The sequence below is a fragment of the Oncorhynchus gorbuscha genome, linkage group LG07 (genome assembly GCF_021184085.1).
Source record: "Oncorhynchus gorbuscha isolate QuinsamMale2020 ecotype Even-year linkage group LG07, OgorEven_v1.0, whole genome shotgun sequence".
Classification (NCBI taxonomy): Eukaryota; Metazoa; Chordata; class Actinopteri; order Salmoniformes; family Salmonidae; genus Oncorhynchus; species Oncorhynchus gorbuscha.
Window position 1 is genome coordinate 29640558 of NC_060179.1, and position 23822 is coordinate 29664379.

The 23822-nt window shown below is 44.5% G+C and overlaps 1 protein-coding gene across 4 annotated transcripts in view; it reads left to right on the forward strand.

The window, feature by feature from the left end:
• The window catches only part of LOC124039764 (arf-GAP with SH3 domain, ANK repeat and PH domain-containing protein 1-like), a 69506-nt gene that overhangs the window by 6948 nt on the left and 38736 nt on the right, over nucleotides 1-23822 (forward strand). For all 4 annotated transcript variants that reach the window (XM_046356106.1, XM_046356107.1, XM_046356109.1 and 1 more), the window contains exons 4-6: nucleotides 19885-19957; nucleotides 20840-20985; nucleotides 22881-22955. In XM_046356106.1, the coding sequence (XP_046212062.1) occupies nucleotides 19885-19957; nucleotides 20840-20985; nucleotides 22881-22955 (294 nt within the window). The remainder of the gene's footprint in view (nucleotides 1-19884; nucleotides 19958-20839; nucleotides 20986-22880; nucleotides 22956-23822) is intronic.

Genomic DNA, 23822 nt, shown 5'->3' on the forward strand with positions numbered 1-23822 from the left:
GAGGAACTCTGAAGCTCTGTCAGTGACTATCGGGTTCTTGGTCACCTCCCTGACCAAGGCCGTTCTTCCCCGATTGCTCAGTTTGGCCGGGCAACCAGCTCTAGGAAGAGTCTTGGTGGTTCTTAACTTCCTCCATTTAAGAATGATGGAGGCCACTGTGTTCTTGGGGACCTTCAATTCTGCAGACATTTTTTGGTACCCTTCCCCAGATCTGTACCTCGTCACAATCCTGTCTCAGAGCTCCACAGACAATTCCTTCGACCTCATGGCTTGGTTTTTGCTCTGACATGCACTGTCAACGGTGGGATCTTTATATAGACAGGTGTGTGGCTTTCCAAATCATGTCCAATCAATTGAATTAACCACAGGTGGACTCCAATCAAGTTGTACAACCATCTCAAGATGATCAATGGAAACAGGATGCACCTGAGCTCAATTTCGAGTCTTATAGCAACGGGTCTGAATACTTATGTAAATAAGGTATTTCAGTTTTTTATTTAATCTAGATTTGTAAAAAAATATATAATCTAAAAACCTGTTTTTGCTTTCTCATTATGGGGTATTGTGATTGATGAGGAACATGTTTTATTTAATCCATTTTAGAATAAGGCTGTAACGTATCAAAATGTGGAAAAATTTAAGGGATTTGAATACTTTCCGAATGCACCGTATGTTTACTGTTTATATTTCTGTCAGTGCTAAAACGAAATAGGAAATAACTGCAGCCGCGTACTAATGCTGTGCACGTCTTGCATAACAGGAAGTGACATCATTATGGTGTTGAGGGCAGTAATGGCATCTGGTATGGTTAATCCACTACTGTGCCCAACAATACACAAGGAATGTTCTGAAGAATGGTTAGAAAATATTCATGCTCATCTGCAATTTCATTCCCTGAAAGGTTCAGAAAAATGTGTAGAGGAGGACTTCATGTAGAGGCAGGCTTTAGTTAAGCTTCCCTTCCTTTGTTAGGGAAATCGTAAGAAGATGTTAGCTTTTTCTAATGGAAAACTTGTAGTTCCAACTTGCCCTGATCTTGGCATCTTTGAGTTAGTATCTTCTTATCCAACATGACTGAATCATGAACATTCGGGACAACCAGCCAGCCAGACTCCCTTGTGAGGCCCTCCCTTGTCTCTGCCCTACAGATGGTTCTTTGCGTCATTGAGTTAGCTTTTTAAACCAGGGAGAAACATCGCCTGGAACACAAGGGAAACCCTCAGTGGATTTGCATTCCTCTGAGCATGCCTCTCACACCACATCAGTGTGGAAGTGTGAGGACAAATCTTTGTCTTTTCATAGTCATCTTATCCAAACACTGTGAATTTCTTGGCAGTTACAATTAAACGTTTATTTCTTCCTTCTTTCATTTTGGGAACATCAGATGAGTGACTTTTTGTGAAATTGATGTCAGTTTCCACCTGGCGAAGAGTGAAATTGATAGTATACTATCTTGTCAAAATGACACAATTGGATGGTTTCAAATGAATACTGATTCCCTCCAGCCATTTCAGTGGTGTTAAGCTATGAGAGTGACAGTTTTGCTGTCATTCTGACCTGAGGAGACTGTCAGCATCTGACATGAATTGGACAAATAGCCGTGTTGTTTGCTCTTCAGTAGAATGAAAGAGAAAAATGGCACCTCTGTTGACTGTTGCTAATTGTACTGCTCATTAGAGGATTTAAGGACCGCAGCATAGACACACAGACAGACAGTCTGCACACAGCATTAGGATTTATGATAGCTTCAGGACAGTGTTTCCGTTAGCCGGTAATAGTCAGCTTTTGGCCTACGTATATATATATTTTTAAGTCAATAAATCAAACTCCTGGTGGCCAACTGTCCGGGAGAAGAAGAAGAAAATCACATTGCGAAATAATGCTTTTTAAACTATTCATTGATGGAAATACCAGTCGATGGCAATACATTTGACCGGCCAATGCTTATTGTGTATAGATTGATTCACATCATTTTGTGAAATTAAATTGACGCGTGTGTACAGTATATTCATTATGCTGTGTGAGATGCCACAGCATCTCACACAGCAAATGCATAGGCAACGTGCATCACACACCACTTTGCAATGAGCTGGAGGCAGTATGCATTTAGAAAACATATACTGAATTGTTTGAAACCTGAACGTTTTACTACATATTATGAGGCATGTTTTACCCTGCTTCAAAGTAGCCTAGCCAAAATCACACCCTATCTGTGGATGCAATTATTTTATATCAACATTATTACATTGTCCAGTAGCCAAAGGCACAATCTTAGTCATATTAGCAACCCATGCTAGTTGCTACATATTAGATCTCCATTCTTTCTAAATGTGTACGGATATTTTAAGCTCTGTCACATGAAACCGCTCGCATGTGCGGTCCTGTTTGACAGTGTTTTCCCGTTAATTGCATTACGGAACGAACATTCACACGTAGCCCAGACCTGCTGCGCTTATAATGTGAATAAATAATAGTTTATCAAAATTTTAAGCTAAACATTCTGATCTGTTGCATCAGCCTCATCGTATTTATTTTATTTTATGTAGACTAGGCCTAGTGGTTGTTTGAATTTGGGATCTATCGTCCCACAACTGTCCCAGAGTCCGTTTGGAATAGGCTATTTCTTTCTCGACAAGCTGACCAATTGAATAGGTCATCTTTTCTACTATGGGGATAGTAGGCTAGTAATTTTGTTGTTCATTACTCGTCTTGTTGGCTGAGGAAACGTAAATTTGGACAGTTATTCTAACATCTTCAAAGTGTGCATCAGAATTCGGTAAGAAGGACCGCACGTCGTTGCGTCCTCGATTTCTATGTTCTGCTAATATGAATGACCATAATCGAAATGTGATTTATGTCATTCTGAGCAGAGTGGGCGGACGCCTTAATCAGGTTACGCACCCAATGCATTTGCTTCCGGTAAATTTCAATTAAAATGTTGCCGGAAAACCTGCTTCAGGGTCTACTTTACTGAGAAAACCTGCTTCAGGGTCTACTTTACTGAGAAAACCTGCTTCAACTTTACTGACCTGCTTCAGGGTCTACTTTACTGAGAAAACCTGCTTCAGGGTCTACTTTACTGAGAAAACCTGCTTCAGGGTCTACTTTACTGAGAAAACCTGCTTCAGGGTCTACTTTACTGAGAAAACCTGCTTCAGGGTCTACTTTACTGAGAAAACCTGCTGCATACCTCAGGATATGTATGACACAACTTCATTTGTGGGCCTCGGTCCAAACGACATGTAAACGTAACACCGTTGGCCCACGATGACACACATTTGTTTTGACATGTCGTTTACACTTGAAGGAGATTCCATCTCAATGTGCCTGAGTGAGATGCACATGTTTATCCTCACGTGCAACATATCTAATTAGAAAACAGTGGATCCATCTGCCAGCCCCCCATATTAAACTGGGAGAGGCTACCCAAGACCTGTTGGTAAACCATAAAATGGAGACATCAGCTGTTTGAATATCTACCTTTAGCGACAGAATAGGAAACTGTATATCGATGTGGTTTTCTGTTTTTTTTAATGCATGGTTTTTCTACAACCAGCGACGAGAAAGATCTGTTCTAGCCTACATTTTTCGCTTTGGTATGATACAATGTTCCTATTGAGAACAAGTCCTGTGAACACTTTGAATAATTCAAGAGAACGAGACAGGTTTCGTCATATCCGGGTTTCACGTAACAAAGTGAATGCAGGCTATATGCAGGCTTCTTACCTCAACAACATTCACAAGTCAGGACAGATGTGGCTTGCTGAATTATTGATTAAGTTGAGGCTTTTTAGAATTTGTCCCTTGTGTCACATGCAGGCAAATTAAACAGAACAGTATTTATCGGCATATTGCATGACTTGGCTCTCTTTCACTGATGGCCCATCACATTTTCCATCCTAGATCAACCACAAAACAAAAAGTGCAAGCAAAGGCTGTCCTATAAAAAGTGCTCGTTAGGTAAACTGTCAGCCTTAGAAATCTGACTCATAATCCCCCGAGCGAGGCAGTATCTCCCATGGTAACACAAGGAGGGGTCAAATCGTAGTTCACTGTTTAAAAGTACCATATAAGCCTATAGTATCTGATGACTCTTGTTGCTGAGTTCCATTAGAGAGTTTAGAGGAGAAGGCTGGCGATCAGGCAGTGGGGGTGTCTTGAGTCCATGTCTGAGTCCATTTAACAACAGTGACCACTCAGTATCCCCCACCCTCCCTTTGCATAAATCAGAGAACGAGCAGGGATCAGAGCCCTGACAGCCCCACTGCCGGAGCTAAGCCTGGTCAGGGGCTAATCCGCTGTCTGCTAATAGCCCTTGATGATATATGCAGTGCAGCTGTGGCAGGAAGAGAAGGTAGGCCAACAGCTGGAAGCCCGGGCCAGAGACTGATTATCCAAATCCCTTGGTCTCTCAGACAGCAAACAAACCAACAAACAAGCAACTGAAACAGCATCCGAACACAAAGCCCAAAACCCTCCCACTGTGAAAGAGGCATGCCACAGATAGATTCGAAATATCGCTGGAGGATTTCTTTAAGGAGGTTTGGAAAGGATGTTTTGAGGTCTTAACCGGGTCACATGACCTCTTCACCCTGAGGCGTGGCAAATTGGCAATGGGATGCATGTCTGAACCAGTATTGAAACAAAATAGCTTAAATCTGCTTTTCTTTCCCAGCATTTATGTGATAATGAACGAGCCCCTCTTCTCTTGAGTTTGTGAGTGCTTGGGTCAATGGCCTTCCTCTCGAACTGGCCTGGGGGTTGGAGGAAGGCAGCACCGCTCAATGCTCACTGATGCATGCTCCTCTCCTGGCCTGAGGGGGAAATACTCCAAGGCTGACTCTGTTTCAAGAGGACACAATGGTGTTGTGCCTGGGACCGTGTGTGTGTTGTCAGCTGGGCACTTGATATAGTGTTTCATCTGAAGTGCTGAACATGCCTGCCAGGGGATGGCTTGTTGGCTCAGATGTGGATTTACACACGCTTGCTCCGTTTGAACGGCAAGGCTTTCCTAGAGCCTACAGAGGTCACTCTGCCCCCCTGGCAGGCCCGGCTCCAGGATGACATGCCCGAGGGGGCTTTTTAAATCCACGTGAGGTGGGGGGGGCACAACTAGTATAGCTTTAGAGCTCCAATAAAAAAAGGTAGATTGGTCTTACTACTTCTCATACTGTAGGTACAAAAATGTATATGAAATGTAGCCGTACACAGTCAACAAACCGTCGCTTTGTTTTATAACACGCGAATGATATGCGTCCCCACTGCGACATGTGTATTGAAAATGCCGCCATATCTGGAGTAGAAGGCCTGCACATCATTTGCGCCTACCAACACGTGAAGATCAGCTCGATGAGCACCACGAGCTTGTCAACCATTCTGACAGGCTTCATCGCTTCAACTTCAATAATTACATTTCTGTCAAATTTGTGGCGCTGCGCAATGAGCGTAATCAAGGCGCCACTTCTCCGTGGGACAGTATCAAGTTCCAGAAAAGCAAGCTAAATCAGACTAAGTGCGTATTCTATAGTCCTAGCTGATGTGAAACGTCCTACACAACAGTAGCTCATTTGAATCTGCCGCGATTAAGAGTAAATGCCCATTCAGATAGGAACTCACACACACACGCTATAGCAAGAGAGCAGGGAGGGGGTGAACAAAGTAGACTGTGTCGTTTTCATGGTATTGACATCCCTTTTACAGTAGCCTATCACACGACGACTGTGTATTGCGATGAATGATAACCGAGTGATTTAGGCTACACACGGTATTGGTCCTACATAACAAATGTACTAAAATGGAGGCCTGTTTGAAATGTAGCCATATACACAACTACTGTCATTTTGCACACAAGAAAGCATGCGATGTTGAAGAGAAGCCCCACGAAGACTGGTAGACCAAGATGCACTCATTAAAACGGCACACACCGTAACCATCAATTCAGGACCATGGACAGAAGGCTACCGCCAGTCAGCGCGATGAAAGGGTAACGTTAGATGCACTGCCAATTTGACATCTTAGTCATTTAGCAGACGCTCTTATCCAGAGCGACTTACAGTAGTGAGCGCATACATTTTCATACTTTTTCCCCCCGTAGAAATTGAACCCAGAACCCAAAACCCTGGCGTTGCAAGTGCCATGCTCTACCAACTGAGCCACATGGGACCAAGTTTAACATCACCTCAGAGCACAACCAATAGGCTACATTGGTAATTGTCCCGATACCCGTCAAATAATACAAAGCTGGACATCTATCAATAACAATGAGAACCGCAAAAGCAAGCAATGACATTAAGAATCACAGATAAATCCAAAAGATGCATTGAAGTAAAAAGCAAAGGCCTAAACTATACATTACATTTAAAAAATCCAAACAACCAGTGGGCTTACGTTAGGGTCAACCAATGAATTAATAATCCTGGCACAGCGGCCAGGGCCATAAAGGTTGTAGCTTACCATTTAGATGAGTTGCAGCCTCCTCCATGCTGTGCTGAACCTCATGAGACGTTTCTGATTCCATTTTCCTTCCTGGCGAAATGTACTTGTCAGGTCCCTCTCAAATGCCTTCTCGACAAGCTGGGATGTTCGTCGATGTAACATGCTGAACCTCGGTGGTTGGGCCAGCAGGCTGCTCATTGAGCTCGGAATCGCTCTTGACATGGGGGTCCCCTGTTTTCTTTGCTCTTGGCAGTGTCCAGCCATGTTTGGATACCCACGCTGCTTAGCCAGCTAAAATGATTCAGCTCGCGGCTACCCATATTTACCGAAGCTAGTAGCTACTATTTAGCCTATTATTAGCTGCAGCGATCTGGAAAAGTAAACAACTTTCCCCTTCTCTGTGAGACCCCCCCCCCCACCCTCAAATCATGAGTGCGCACCTATCAAAGCGTCTGTTCCGGTCTGTGCTACTAGCAGGCCCGACAACACTACATTGGTAAAACTGGTCATTGTGATTCATATATCATTTGTTATGTTTATGGAGAAACAAAACTGGGGGAGGTGGGGGCACAAATACTATCTGGGTGGTCAATGCCCAGCTTTGCCGCCACGTAGAGCCGGCTCTGCCCCCTGGAACTGCATCAACACTGCCTTAGGACGGTTGATAGCAACTAGATAACAATGAGAGGAAGTCTTATAACATGAAAATGATGTTGTCTAGCAGGTCTAGGATACACCAATATTTCAGCTATGGTTATCTCCAGAATGGCTTTAGTTCTTTAGTGACAATTGTCACGAACCGGCTCAAAGTTCGTAACAAAAGGGAGACAACGTGGAGACAAGGAATAACAAAATATATTTATTAAATAAAGTAAACTAAATACAATTAACAATGGTGTGTGCAATCAGTAGTGTAAGTGAGTGTTTTGCATGCATAAATGTGATAATGCGAGGTGTTGAAAGGTGCCAAAGCAAAAGGCCACAAGAAAATCAATAGAGGTGTCTGCATGGAGAGAGCCTCTCCAATGAATGGGGAAGAGGTGCATTTATCCTGGGACACACCCGAGCCCAGGTGTGTCCCATTTCTCTGACGACCCTCCCGGCTCCGCCCACCGACATCCTATTAAGGAAAACAAGAGCAAAGAGAAAGGATTCGGCAGACAGAGTGGGAGGGTCGTCACACATTATGCGGTAGAGGGGAGGCCATGTCTGAAGCTGTGAGGACATAATCGTCAAACATATCCCTGTTTGATATAGCCTATTGCTCAAGTGTGTGTCTATCACCGTGGCCAGTGGGAATGGATACACCTGTGGTTCTTTCACCCGACGGACTCCCATAATCTGTGAAACTTGATACACGTCCACAGAAAACTCCAAGGAATGCTGTAAAGCGCAGGAATGTAGGCTGCGACTCTGGTACAGGGCTCAAGGCCATGTGGTGTGAAATGGAATGCAACCACTCAGGGACTAGAAATAATGCGCTACTTCTGATTGGGCGTTTTATCGAAGCGGAGTGAGCGGCTCGTCCCCTTGGCTGTCACAGCCAGAGACCTTTGGATCTACTGCATTGTGGGTTGAGGGCCGGAAGCTGAGTTTGTAGAAATATCCACCGATCACTGATAAGAGGGATAAGAGTGATAACCATGGTTACTTTGAGTTGAATGGTTTGTTTGTGTTACTGGAGGATTTTGGGGTTCAGCTTACTGCGCTCATACTCTCAGGCCTCATTTCTGAACTACACCATATTAGTGAGAGAGATTCTTGGAGCCTTTTGTGACAGTCGGAGTGTTTTCAGATGATTTCCCTCCTGGCTGACGGTGTTCTAAATCATTCACATTTGCTTGATGGTTGATAACAACAGAAGGTGTTTTGTATTGCGTCTAAAATATTTATTTTTGAATTAAATAGACGGAGAAGGAATTTAGCTAAGAGGTCTTGTACTCTTTAAAATGTAAACATTTGCTCAAAAGGAATTTCCTCTTAATCTTTGCTTTAAAGGTAACCTCAAGCAACCCTCAAGTTAACCTGCTCTCCATTGTATTCAGGTGAGCACTAAGCAAGCATATCCCTGGGGTGGCAGGGTAGCCTAGTGGTTAGAGTGTTGGACTAGTAACCGGAAGGTTGCAAGTTCAAACCTCCGAGTTGACACGGTACAAATTTGTCGTTCTGCCCTGTTAACCCACTGTTCCTAGGCCATCATTGAAAATAATAACAAGACTTGCCTAGTTAAATAAAGGTCAAATAAATATCCCATATCTAGTGAAAGGAGGATTTAATCATGGACTTGGTGACTGTCATAATTGAGGTTGGTGGGGACAGTTGAGTTTATGACAAAAACCTTTGTTTCTCTGGGGTCCCGGCAGGCAATTCAGCCTCATGCGAATAGCTTCGTGGTGAATGTTTGCCCTGAAAATCCCTCTGCTCCCCCCTTGTGTTTCTATTCTCACTCCTCTAAATGGAGCTACTTTTGGAGATGTGGCTGACGCTGTCATGTTTTAATCATCACTGAGGTACCTCCAGTCTCAGTTTGTTCCATTCATATGAATAATGATGTAATGGAACTATATAGGGCGGCTTACTGTTCCTCATTTATGAATTATGACTGACTCCAACATGAGATTGATAAAGTTATGCTTGTTTGAGCCCATGTGGGCTGTGGTGTATGGTGTGATAAAATACGCTCACAAGAGAAGGATGTAGAGATGTAGGAAGTCACCAGTGTGGTAGCACACGATGGCTTGTGTACTCCACTTCTCCAGTCCTGACACGCAGTCAGTCTCCTCTCAACACCGGAAGCTGCCTCACAGTCCTCCTCCATTGCCTGTTCAGACCAACCACAGCCAAGCCAGCTGAGCAGCCAGCCTCTACTCAACATATGTTCCCTTCCCTGCCCTGCCTCCCTCTCTGGCCAACACCAACAGCTGAGTTAGGGCAGGGACACTCTCCCTAGGCCCTATGACACTCTCTGGCATCAATGATTGGTTCGTCTTCTTAAGTCCCTACAAGTGAAGTACCCTTGTTCCATATGTTAGCCTACTGTATAGAAGAGGTTCTTGCACCACCAATGTCCCTCAATGTTTACAGTGTTAGGGCCATTGCCTTGCTCTTTAATTTGCTAATTCTATTTTCACTCAACGTCTGGGGTGTGTTATGCTGAGCATTTGGTTCTCTTCAGTTCTCCACCCAAAAGCTGCCCTAAATTGTTCTTTGTGACATAGTCTGACCTTTGGAAATGTTAAATCCTCTTATTTAAATCTTCCTGACTGGGAGCGTTCAGGCTTCCCCCAGCTCCAGGCCAGAGAAATGGATGTTCACTTGTGTCCTGCCAATGGAAAACTGTTCTCCGCCTTTCCTGTTAGAATCCCGCCCCATTTTCGGACAAAATGCAATGGGGAAGACAACGTTCAGTTCTAGATGCATATGCTCTTGTCAAAGTCAAACCACTCTTTGGCGTCTTAATGATTGACTTACTGAAGTTTGCTCGAGCCACGCTGGTTTGACCTCCACTCAACACTTGCGTGCTCGCCGCGAGGCATGATGACACATTTCCCCCGTGTCATCAGTTTTGTATTTGGCTCACCTTCAAGATGTATCGGTCTTTCGATTTTCTGTGTCCTGTGCTTGCGTGATCACATTTGAGTGCATAGAGGTGAAGTTCTAAAATGAAAGTCTCAAAGTAAGGGGAGGTTAAAGGGAAGATCCACTCAAAAACTAAATTTTTATTGTCCACTGTCCATTCTGCATCATGAGGATGTGGCCGGTGACACTTTGCTTCTTGAAAGTCCAATATCTTGAAAACTTGACCGCTGACATGCAAAACATTTTGGGACGGTAAAAAACAGAAACACCTTATTTACATGTATTCAGACCCTTTGCTATGAGACTCGAAATTGAGCTCAGGTGCATCCTGTTTCCATTGATCATCCTTGAGATGTTTCTACTTCATTGGAGTCCACTAGTGGTAAATTCAATTGATTGGACATTATTTGGAAAGGCACACACCTGTCTATATAAGGTCTGACAGTTGACAGTGCATGTCAGAGCAAAAACCAAGCCATGAGGTCGAAGGAATTGTCCTTAGACAAGATTATGTCAAGGCACAGATCTGGGAAAGGGTACCAAAAACATTTCTGCAGCATTTAAGGTCCCTAAGGACACAGTGGCCTCCATCATTCTTAAATGGCAGAAGTTTGTAACCACCAAGACTCTTCCTAGAGTTGGCCACCCGGGCCAAACTGAGCAGTTTGGGGAGAAGGGCCTTTGTCAGGGTAGAACCTTCCAGGAGAACAACCATCTCTGCAGCACTCCACCAATCAGGCCTTTATGGTAGTGGCCAGACGAAAGCCACTCCTCAGTAAAAGGCACATGACAGCCCACTTGGAGTTAGCCAAAAGGCACTCAAAGGACTCTCTGACCATGAGAAACAAGATTCTTTAGTCTGGCGAAACCAAAATTGAACTCTTTGGCCTGAATGCCAAGTGTCACATCTGGAGGAAACCTGGCACCATCCCTACGGTGAAGCATGGTGGTGGCAGCATCATGTTGTGGGAATGTTTTTCAGCATCAGGGACTGGGAGACGAGTCAGAGGGAAAAATACAATTTCATACATTTTTGAAAAAGGCTGTAACATAACTAAATATGAAAATGTCAAGGCGTCTGAATACTTTCCAACTGCACTTTTTCCACATTTTGTTATGTTACAGATGTTCTTCTTTCCCTTTTGACTAGTCTCACAGTCCCTGCTGCTGAAAGGTATGTGTATCACACAATTCCCCATGTCGTGTATCACATTTACATAACTATTCAGACCCTTTCAGAGGGGTTGGGTTAAATGCAGAAGACACATTTCAGTTGAATGCATTCAGTTGTACAACTGACTAGGGGTCCTTCTGTAGCTCAGTTGGTAGAGCATGGCGCTTGTAACGCCAGGGTAGTGGGTTTGATCCCCGGGACCACCCATACGCAGAATGTATGCACACATGACTGTAAGTCGCTTTGGATAAAAGCGTCTGCTAAATGGCATATATATTATATTATATTATTTCCCTTTCCTTTCCCTTTACTCAGTACTTTGATGAGGAAAAAATGTATGTAATCTATTTTAGAATAAGGCTGTAAAGTAACAAAATGTGGAAAAAGTCAAGAGGCCTGAATACTTTCCAAGTGCACTGTATAAGAACGACACCAAGAGACAACAAAAATACTATTTATCCACGATTTATATATACGGTTGAAGTCAGAAGTTTACATACACCTTAGCCAAATACATTTAAACTCAGTTTTTAATTTAATCCTAGTATAAATGTCTTAGGTTAGTTAGGATCACCACTTTATTTTAAGAATGTGAAAGTCAGAATAATAGTAGATAGAATTATTTTTTTCAGCTTTTATTTCTTTCATCATAATCCCAGTGGGTCAGAAGTTTACATACACTCAATTAGTATTTGGTAGCGTTGCCTTTACATTGTTTCACTTGGGGCAAATGTCGTTTCGGGTAGCCTTCCACAAGCTTCCCACAATAAGTTAGGTGAATTTTGGCCCATTCTTCCTGACAGAGCTGGTGTAACCGAGTCAGGTTTGTAGGCCTCCTTGCTCGCACATGCTTTTTCAGTTCTGCCCACAAATTGTCTATAGGATTGAGGTCAGGGCTTTGTGATGGCCACTCCAATACCTTGACTTTGTTGTCCTTAAGCCATTTTGCCACAACTTTGGCAGTATGCTTGGGGTCATTGTCCATTTGGAAGAGCCATTTGCGACCAAGCTTGAGATGTTGCTTCAATATATCCACGTAATTTTCTGTCGTTCTATTTTGTGAAGTGCACCAGTCCCTCCTGCAGGAAAGCATCCCCACAACACGATGCTGCCATCCCCGTGGTTCACGGTTGGGATGGTGTTCTTCAGCTTCAAGCCTCCCCCTTTTTCATCCAAACATAACATTATGTCCAAACAGTTCTATTTTTGTTTCCTCAGACCAGAGGACATTTCTCCAAAAAGTATGTTCTTTCGCCCTATGTGCAGTTGCAAACCGTAGTCTGGCTTTTTTATGGCGGTTTTGAAGCAGTGGCTTCTTCCTTGCTAATCGGCCTTTCGGGTTATGTCGATAAAGGACTCGTTTTACTGTGGATATATAGATACTTTTGTACCTGTTTCCTCCAACATCTTCACAAGGTCCTTTGCTGTTGTTCTGGGATTGATTTTCTCTTTTCGCACCAAAGTATGTTCATCTCTAGGAGACAGTACGCGACTCCTTCCTGAGTGGTATGACGGCTGCGTGGTCCCATGGTGTTTATACTTGCGTACTATTGTTTGTACAGATGAACGTTTGAAAATTGTGGAGGTCCACACATTTTTTTCTGAGGTTTTGGCTGATTTCTTTTGATTTTCCCATGATGTTAAGCAAAGAGGCACTGAGCTGGTAGGTAGGCCTTTAAATACATCCTCAGGTACACCTCCAAATGACGCAATTAGCCTATCAGAAGCATCTAAAGCCATGACATCGTTTTCTGGAATTTTCCAAGCTGTTTAAAGGCTCAGTCAACATAGTGTATGTAACCTTCTGACCCACTGGAATTGTGATACTGTGAATTATAAGTGAAATAATTTGCCTGTAAACAATTGTTGGAAGAATTACTTGTGTCATGCACAAAGTAGATGTCCTAACCGACTTGCCAAAACTATAGTTTGATAATAAGACATTTGTGGAGTGGTTGAAAAACAAGTTTTAATGACTCCAACCTAAGTGTTTGTAAACTTCCGACTTCAACTGTACATATTCATTTTCTTATACATTAAATCTTTAGATCTTAAAAAAAAAAAAGTTAAAAGATAAATCTTTTTGCCTGAGTAATCTCTGGTGGCAGAGCATTCCACGATGGCATGGCTCTATACATAACTGAGCGACGCGTTAAATCTGTTTTTGGTTTGTGTACCGTGAAGATACCCCATAGTGGCGTGTCTGGTGTGGTATGTATGTCTGTTTGAAGTGAATGCAAATAGATTATACAAGTGTTGTGGCATGGGTAACAGGTGCACTACCTCGCTTTAATAGCTGGGTGCTCTGCCAGATATGACAATTATGACTTTAAATGAAATTCCAAGTTCGAGAACATTTGGGGTTGCATTTGAAGGTTACAGAAGTGGTGTTCTTAAAAAAAAATTTTTTTTAAGTAGTCAAGTTCCCCTCAACCATGAAAGACTGTCATCCATGTTGTCGATGTTAGTTCTGTGTGTGCAGTTAAGGACACGGCGGGCTGCTTGGTTTTGAGCCAGATGCAGCTTCGCTGGGTTTTTCTTTGCAGCACCCGACCGTATTACTGGCCAGTAATCAAGATGGGATGAGATCAAAGCCTAGTATAGTTGATCTTTGTTTCCAAAACACAGAACATCTTTTTTTTTATAACAGACATACCTCTGCCCATCTTGAACATGATAACAGACCATCCAATGTTACTCCTGGGAGTACAGCTTCTTCAACGGTCACACCCTTTACAACACGGCTCCAGTTGAGGTTTAGGTCTAGGAGAAGGCTTTGAACCGAATAAAATGCTTTTGGTTTTAGGTGTATTTAAGCGCCGTTTATTGTTAATTACCCATTCTGACACTGACGGTAGCTCCTTGCTAAGAGTCTCAGTGAACTCACGCTGGCTGTAGGTGCTGATGTCTGGTGTGTTCAGTCATCAGCATACATAAAAGTTTACGCTTTTTGTGAGACAATTGGCAAATCATTTGTAAAGTACAGTGTTGGGCTGCCACCTTGAAGCCAATTAGCAGATGCTCATATCCAGAGCGACTTACAGGAGCAATTAGGGTTAAGTGTCTTGCTAAAGGGCAAATTGACAGATATTTCACCTTGTCAGCTAAGGGATTCCAACCAGCGACCTTTCGGTTACTGGCCCAACCTGCCGGCCAAGCAGTCTGGCATGACCCACTCACTGGGTCTGAGAAAGAGAACGGTACACTGGCAGATCTGATTCTCACAGCTGGCTGGCAGGCAGGCAGGCAGGCAGGCAGGCAGGCAGGCAGGCAGGCAGGCAGAGGCAGACAGACAGACAGACAGACAGACAGACAGACAGACAGACAGACAGACAGACAGACAGACAGACAGACAGACAGACAGACAGACAGACAGACAGACAGACAGACAGACAGACGGTTAGACAGACGGTTAGACAGACAGACAGACAGACGGTTAGACAGACAGACAGACGGTTAGACTAGAGAAACCTCCCAGAATCTTCGGAATTAAGAATGTTGAGTTGATGTGTGAGGCAGCTCAATCCCATCTCCATGGCAATTGCACTACTGTCTGTGCACGTGACTGATCGTGGACCTCTGGGAAAAGGAGGGAGTTGAGGTTAAAGGGAGACACATTTATGAACTGAGCGAGGAATACCAATTGACAGAGAAATTTGTCATCCACAAATTTCACAGTAAATTAACAAAAAGATCCCCTGGGTGTTTTTTTTTTCTCAAGGAAAACATGTTTTTTTAAGTTGTCAGTGAAATACCATGGTGTCATAACCAATGTTCCTTTTTTTCTGCACTGAGCAAATTTCTGGTCTGCTGAGAGCTAACTTGAATGTTGTGAAAATCTGCGCAACTTCCGGCGCAGGTTTACTGTGAACACTGAGGGTTTACCTGCTTTAAGTTACAGTTTTAACAGTGGCCAAGTAGTCTACTGTTGCTATTTGGTCATAATATTGGCCTACCAGAGTGGCCTACCATCAAAAATAATGAAGAAAATACATCCATTTACATTTACATTTAAGTCATTTAGCAGACGCTCTTATCCAGAGCGACTTACATCCCATAACATGTTGACATGGAAATAGCTGTTCTATCATCCAACCTACAGTAGCAGACAATGTGTGTGGTGTTCAATGTAGCCTACAGGCCATGAGACTTATAAAAAACAAACATACATACATACATTAACCTGTTTATTCACTTGTCCTTCAGACAAGAAGGTGACTGAAAATGTTGTTGTGTTGTTTGATGTAAGAAACCACTTTACAAAATAAAATGCATTATTATTCCCATACCATTATTATTCCCATACTCTCCACCTATTTGCTGCTTAGCTTATTCAAGCCTGTCTCAAAATACAACACTGCCCCTCTAAGACCAAAGAATATGTCTAGAAATGTACATGTTTTGTGCTCTTGTAGGAAGCAATCACTCCCACATTGGTGACTACAAATTATTTTGAACTGGGCTAATATCTTACTAACTAGCAAAGGATATGAACAAAATGTGCACACATGGCTACATGCAGCTCTCGCTTTGATCCCAAAACAAGTGTATCTCCTCACGACCACTCATGTTGTAAACACAGTCCAGTTCAAAGTGAATGGCACATATCCATATATGGCAATGGTCTATATGCATAAATGCCTACTGAAGCTCTTGATTGGTTATGCTGCACTGGTCTGTGTTGAGTACGGGCTGAGTCGTGAATGTCAATGCAATAGAATCCTACTCCGATGCCTTCTGCCTACAACAACAAAAAATCCTGCATAGTTTGTATTTTCTCTGGTATGTTGCATTGAAAGTGGCTAATATTGCATTGATTCGATCACAATTCCCACAGTAAAGGGAAACGTTGATAGCGTTAACTAAAGGGGAAAACTCCAGAAAGTTGGGTGAAGTTCAATCTCGTGCTTCTCTGTGCAGGCTGATATTTTTTCTGCGCAACAGTCTCGGGGGAGCTGCACGCCTGCTCATGTGCTCCGCTTAGAGAGAACATTGGTCATAACTAAGAGAGAGACTAGACCAGGACATGGTGGCTGCTCAGTGACAGTCAGGTCTGCTGCTTCCTGTTTCCTGTGGAAGCAGGGCTGGAGGGCAAATGCCAGGTCTGCTCTGCACTGGGAGGATAAGGCAGGAACTCCAGGAAGTGTTGAAGCTGCAGCATCTCTGCCCTTCCGTGTCCCATCACACTGTCCTTCACCTCTGACCTCTCCCTGCTGGGTCCTTGACCTCTTTGGGTTGGGTTCTTGTCCCTGCGAGGACGTACTGGCACTTTAACAGCATGCTGACTCTGACTTGTGTGAATCCACTGCAGCACAAAGTGGGCTTTCATGGTCATAGGCATTTCACAGGGGAATCTGCACAGGAACATGTCCTTTGAGCTGCTGTAGGATCCCTGTTTAGGAAATGAGGTATAATACATCTCGATCCTCCAACTCTTGTTTTGAGTTGAGTATTCAGATCTAGATCTGCACTCATTGGCCCACACACTCACCAATCACACTAGGCTGTGTCAGAGCTTAACATTGGCCGTTGGTCGATCAGAACAAAGCATTGACTATATTGAATAGTTTGCAGGCTTTGTGAGGCATTCTTGCAAGAGTTGAGATGCATTCTTACTGGTTGCCAGGGGGTGCAGAGGACTCTGTGCCAAGTGAGCTGTGTTCCATTTAACTATTTTGTCCCTTGGAGACTGAGCTGAATGCTAAAATCCAAATCGACTTCCCTCCTACACATCTAGCGTTTCTCCTCTTTGACACTTGCTCGCATATTTTACAGCAAACCGACAAATGTGGAATGAGAATGTGCGGGTATCGGGCGTGAATTTTCCTGAAAGCATCTCAAAGTGTACTGTTGTGATGAATATGTAGGCCTAGCTATTTTGAATGGCAGTAATGTCATTGATGATTGACATTGCTCATTCGTAACTGAAATCCATACGGCCGACACATACTGTATGTCGCTTCATCGTCAATTATAAATGGCATCAAATGGCATCCACACTGTGGTTCACTCTGTGGAAAAACTGATGCTGGTGCTATAGGACAAATGCCTCTACAAACCCTAATCCTGCAGTCGCAAGGACCCTGGGTACCCAACACACACATCATCCGACATCCCTGCCCCTGTAACGCCAAGTCGACGTAGCATGTTCCGTATTAATGTAAAATCATGTTCATATCAAAGCGGAATATTTAATTAGGACAAAGCAGACACAGAGAGGATTATGGGTGAACTTTGGCGGGGGTGCCAGCTGCTCCTCGCTCTCTCTCTCTCTCTCTCTCTCTCTCTCTCTCTCTCTCTCTCTCTCTCTCTCTCTCTCTCTCTGTCCCTCTCTCTAACTCTCTCTCTCTCTCCCCCTATAACACCATTAGAGAGGCAGTCTGCCTGCTGCTGCCCGCCTTGCCTTTGTTCTCTCCGGAGAAGTCATCTCACTCCACTGCCTCACTGAATAACCATTCCCGGATTAGGGTGTCAGGGGGTCCACCATGATGTCTCTGACCTTGTCGGTGTCCTTGGTCTGCAGTATCATGATCATTTAGTATTTCTCTAAGACGAAAAGAGACTTCGGGATAAACAGGTTGTTTGCTAGATTGTAGACAATGGAGTACTGCGAGAGCCAAAGAAACGTGTTGGATGGTATAGGCTCAGATTTATGAAAGGGGTGTTGATTGTACCAATATCACTCTACAGGGTTTCCGTCTTCGCGCGTACACATCACACACTCATTTTATATTCTAGTCTAGATAGGACCACGCTGAAATTTAAGATTACTTACTGTAGGTGAGTATTTGTATGTAGGCAATGGTATATGCACTTGAGCCAGGTCGGGCTCCTGTGTTAGAAAGAGAGAGAGAGAGAGAGAGAGAGAGAGAGAGAGAGAGAGAGAGAGAGAGAGAGAGAGAGAGAAAGAGAGAGAGGGAGAGAGAGAGAGAGAGAGGGAGAGAGATCAAAGCACAGTGCCCTGGGAGAGAGGGCCCCAGGACCATGCACTGCTGTAGCCGTAATTGGGGAAGAGCCACGTTAAACTGTCCGGGAGCCAACTGAGGCCGGGCTTAATTAAAATACATGAAATTTAATGAGCTCCACCAACGTTGTAGCGTGCCTTCCCTCCGTTCCTGAAGTAGTGTATTTACGTTGGTGTTTATCTTCTCCATAAGTGAATGTGGCAATGTAATGGTTCTGTGAGTTTCCGTTTTAATGAGTGAAATATGTATCGTTTTTTACCTCAGAGAAAGAGGAAAGCATAAATATACCTTAATTTACTGTGGATCAGGAATAATGTAAAATCCACATGTACAGTATGTGAAAATGACATCTGAAGGATAGAATACCGTAAGCGCTTTCATTGATGATCTGTGTGTGTGTGTGTGTGTGTGTGTGTGTGTGTGTGTGTGTGTGTGTGTGTGTGTGTGTGTGTGTGTGTGTGTGTGTGTGTGTGTGTGTGTGTGTGTGTGTGTGTGTGTGTGTGTGTGTGTGTGTGTGTGTGTGTGTGTGTGTGTGCGTGTGAAAGTACTGTTTGTGATGCTATCAAATCCTATTCAACTGAGCATTTGTTTTTGGCAGATCCAACCTCCCAGTCAATGAATCTGTCTCTAATGGCGAATGATACAGAAACTCCTGCATCGAAAAAACACCATTCACTCAACGTTCGCTCCGCACAGAGATTCTGCACATAATTCTCCTCAAGAGTTTTTGATAACAAACACATTTCCATGTAGGCGTTAGTAGTGCTGTGAGCCGAGAACAGAGTTTCAGAGTAGCTCTGCCCTCAGCGGCGATAAAAGCATGACATCAGCGTTCTCTTAATTGCACGCTCTGTGCGGTGAGAGGATCTGGAGGTCGGTATCGCAGGCTGCCTCCCGAATGGCGCCCTATTTCCCATACGGTAATAGTGCACTACTTTTGACCCGGGGCCCATAGGAGTCCGGTCAAAGTTGTGCACTATGAAGGGAATGGGGTGCCATTTGGGACGCAGCACTGGCCAGGCAGCACTGGCCAGGCAGCACTAAACACAACATGGCCATCCGGCTGTAAACAAACATCTGCCTTTGATTCAATCACTGTGCTAGTACAGATCATAAATCAAGGAAATATGTAAATGAGTGCTATAAACGTCATTACTCGAGGTACAGCAGAGCTTTTCGGGGGGCTTCCCCGTATTTTATCAATAGGTAAATCTAAGGCAGTGGATCTTGACCTCGGACAGATACTAAATGTGTGCGCTCGTGTGCATGCGTTTAGGATGTAGATTTGTACGATTTATAGATGTTTAAACCTCGAGAGGATAGCAGGACTAGCAGAATAGCATGTTGTCAGGGTTTTGCTCTCCACTTGTGAAACACAGAAGAGTGGAGAAGAGATCCATTGTAAGACACAGCTGCTCCACCTCGGGCAGTACTGTCCTAATGATGCTACTGAATCTAACCATTTGGAATTCCGTTGGCCATTTTGAATGTCATATTTAGGTCAACTGGTGCTTTTTCAGCATTTGGTGCTTTTTCAGCATATGTTGTTATGCCCGTTTTTATGCAAGCACTCTAAATAGCTCATAGAGGTTCAGTGTGTTAGCCTCATACTCAGAAATTACTAACATTTACAGTATAACAATGTTGTTGTCTTTTGGTTACAAAAGTCCAGTCTGTGATGCTACTATAAGGCCTTAACCACCCTCTCTCTCGCTCGTTATGTGTTCACAGGCTTTGGATCAGGACAGGACTGCGCTGCAGAAGGTGAAGAAATCGGTCAAGGCAATCTACAGCTCAGGCCAAGGTGAGTTTTCTCTGTTTTCTAGGCTCGTTAACCAGAGGGTTAACGGTTCCAATCCCAGAGAGGATTTTGAGGAAGGATGTGCTTGTGAAAGACCTTGAAAAGCTATTATCTATAAATAGACTGGTCTGGGTGAGTAATTATGCCCTCTTATGAATCTCAATATTACAGAGTTTCAAGCTTCTATCCACATAAAGTCAGTTCATTTGGAGGTTGTTAGGGCCTTGAATAGGGGGTTTCTGGGCCTCTTCTCACCTGACCTCTCTCTCAGGTCTCCTATCTGAGAGTGGATACAGTTCAAGCCCAGTCACTGTCCAGATGCTCGGTTTATGCCCCCTACATTAATGATAAGTCCAGATGGGTGCGACTGTTTGAATGATGGGGAAAGCAGCAATGCTGGGAAAAGCAGACTTGCACACACAAGGCCCTGATGGAGCTGTACTCCTAAAACGACGGATGGGAGTCTGACCCCATTGCGTTATGCGTCAATACATTTTTCCTAATGAAATGGCAGTCTACCGATGCTCCTCTGCAACCCATTCACCTACACCCAGTTTACATGATTCACCCATACATGTTGAGCCTGACAGTCTGACAACCTGATTGAAATGGCAAAAGCGAGTCGACGGCACGCCGAGCTGTTGCATTTGTAGGCAGGTGGCCGATGTCAACCTTTCCAATGCTCGACCACGATCACCGCTCCGTGGATGTTTCCCAAATGGCACCCTATTCCCTATGCAGTGCACTACGTTTGACCAGAGCATTATGGGCCCTGATCAAAAGTTGTGCTCTATAAAGGGAATTAGGGGATGTTCGAGCCTAGCACCACCACCCTTGTTGTTGAACCGAATGCTAACCCTGGTTTTCTCCCTCTGTCTCCACTAGACCATGTCCAGAATGAGGAGAACTATGCCCAGGCTCTGGATAAGTTTGGCAGCAACTTCATCAGCCAAGAAAACCCTGACCTGGGAACAGCTTTCGTCAAGTTCTCCACCCTGACCAAGGAGCTGTCAACCCTGCTCAAGAACCTGGTGAGATGCGTAGGACTGACGGATCAGTCGTTATTGGCCGGTGAAGTCCACAATGTTCACCACGTATTTGACAAAAAGGTGTCCTTTGAAGGAGGGCGCCTGTGTCTTTGTCCATCTTGGGGGCAGGCTTGTCTGTCTTCATTGGAGAGGCGTCTGCAAACCGTTTTCAAATTCCGCTGAATCGGCCCCCTCTTATCAAGTTGTTTCTTCGAAGTAAAAGATCCCCCCCCCCTCCTGACTAAAGCGTCATTGCGATCATCCCAATATGGCTGACTGCTGCTGGATCTAGCGCTCAGCTTGTCTGCTCTTATCGCTCTGCCATAGATTTCCCCTGACGTCTCTGTTGAAGAAATGAGTCCTGTTGGAATTCTGTGTGTGTGAGTGGTTGTTGTTGGACGAAGCTGCCGTCCCCTTGCTCTCTTCCTGTGTGTCTGGCAGTGAGATTAGACTCCCTATAAATACACTGAACCGCTGCAGACTACTGTGTGCGTGTGTGTGAGCTCTCCTGGAACCCTCTTATTAAATCAGCCACTTGTTGGCACTGCCTGGGGAGGTTGAATACATATAGCCCGGAATCGTGTTGAAAGGACAAGCAACTCTCGACATCCCTTCTAGTGGTGCAAAGTCCAAAAATATCTTGTTCTCTCTCTCCCCGTCTCTCGCTTTATCACACAGACACACTTTTGTGGGTGAGATATTTCGAAGACATACATTTGCCTTTTATACGTTCTCGTGTATCAACCATTTAGTGTATGTGTGTGTGTGGTCTAGGTAGGTCTAAATTCTCGCTCACCTAGAACACTGGCAAGTAAGGCCACCAACATGCATGGCCAAGCACAGATGCCCACTGATTTATTTTCAGACACAGTTGTCATTTCAGTGTTTATTCAATATATCCTTCGGTTTCCATAACTGCTGCCCAAGTTGGGCTGATGGTCAGCGTGCACTGCTGTTGGTCTTGATGTTAGTAACTCCCTCACAGGAACCTCTCACGGAATTATACATTTTCATTGGTTATCTACAGAGTTTAAAGGTCATTGTAGCAGCCAGCAGTTGACATTGCTCTTAGTCTGGCAGACATTTCTCTCTCTCTCGATCTCTCTCTCGATCTCTCTCTCTCTATGTAGTTTCTGGAGTGAACTGTTCGTACGCTGGCACTAGTTTGTGGTATTTACCACCCTTAAAAAAGGTGCCTCTCTCTGGACTCCAGTGTGAGAGGAAGGAGACCACCCCGTTGGTCTGTAAAAGTAGTGAGCAGTAGGCAGAGAGAGCGAGGCCAGCTCTAATACTGGAGCAGTGGCCATTAAGCAGGTGATTGATTTGGACATTGGGCCTTTGCAACAGAGGTACTTAAGTGGACATTAAGAGATGTTTGTTTCCATGACCGGAGCCACGGATCTCAATGGAACTTGGCCCTGGCCATCACAGACCCAAATGGAATAAATGCTCAGGAATAATTACCGGCATTAATCTAGTAGTTAGAGTAAGCAAATGACTTTGGCTGATTCCTAAATAGCTAATAGCTTAGCACATTTTAAGAGTCTAAAATGCTTTCAGTGGTTCCTAAATAGCCAAGATTGAGTTCAACCTCAGACTGAAGATAATACTGGGTCTGTCAGTAAGTGTTGATGTACTCCAGCTGAAAGCTGAAGCAGTAGCTGCTTGACTCTTGCCCTGCTGACCAAGTCACTGTATCTCACTGTACCTCTCTCTCTCTCTCTCTCTCTCTCTCTCTCTCTCTCTCTCTCTCTCTCTCTCTCTCTCTCTCTCTCTCTCTCTCTCTCTCTCTCTCTCTCTCTCTCTCTCTCTCTGTCTCTCTTTCTCTCTCTCTCTTTCTCTCTCTCTCTCTCTCTCTCTCTCTCTCTCTCTCTCTCTCTCTCTCTCTCTCTCTTCAGCTCCAGCTCCAGAACCATAATGTGATCTTCACCCTGGACTCTCTGCTGAAGGGGGACCTGAAAGGCGTGAAAGGAGTAAGATTTACAGTAACCTCCTCTTCTCCCTTGTTTCCTCACTCCCTCTCTGTCTGCATGACCCCCTAGGGGAGGGCCTAGCACTGAGGCATGATGGGAAGAGAAGAGGGAGCCCACTCAGTAGATCTGTCCATTCATCTGTGTGTGTGTGCTTTAGAAAGTGTTAGAGAGAGTGTGTGTGTGTGTGTGTGTGTGTGTGTGTGTGTGTGTGTGTGTGTGTGTGTGTGTGTGTGTGTGTGTGTGTGTGTGTGTGTGTGTGTGTGTGTGTGTGTGTGTGTGTGTGTGTGTGTGTGTGTGTGTGTGTGAGAGAGAGAGGAAGAAAGATAGAGAAATGGAGAGGGGGAGGGAGAGCGAGTGGGCCGGACTGTTTAAAAGATCACACTGTAAATCTTTGTGGAGTAAACAGTGTCCTTGTGTTGTGCCTGAAGGCGAGCGCCGCGAATAAACGGGTCATGAACCCGTGAGATTGGACACATGGAGTGGGCGTGGTAGTGGGCTCCAGAACGTAAATTGTGAGCCTGGGGCCTTGGCTGCAGTGGCAGAGCGGCGCTAGGGAGTGAACTGTTCGGTCGTGGGATTTTGGAATGACGGTTGTTGGCCAGCTTAAACGGTCACTGTAACAACCGTGATGATCATTTGAATATTTAAGACGCGCATTTCTCCTCTCCTCCGTTCCTGACTGCATGTGCTGCTGTAGAAATAGAATGAGGATAGAACGGGCGTCTCCCTTCACGTCAATGATGGCATGGTGAGTGGACTGCCGGCCATTTGCGAGTGTACGCATATGAGCAGAGCAGGAGGAAAACAGGAAGTGTACCCATCAGTAGACGGGTTAGCCGACAACATCGGGAAAAACGATGCACGCCC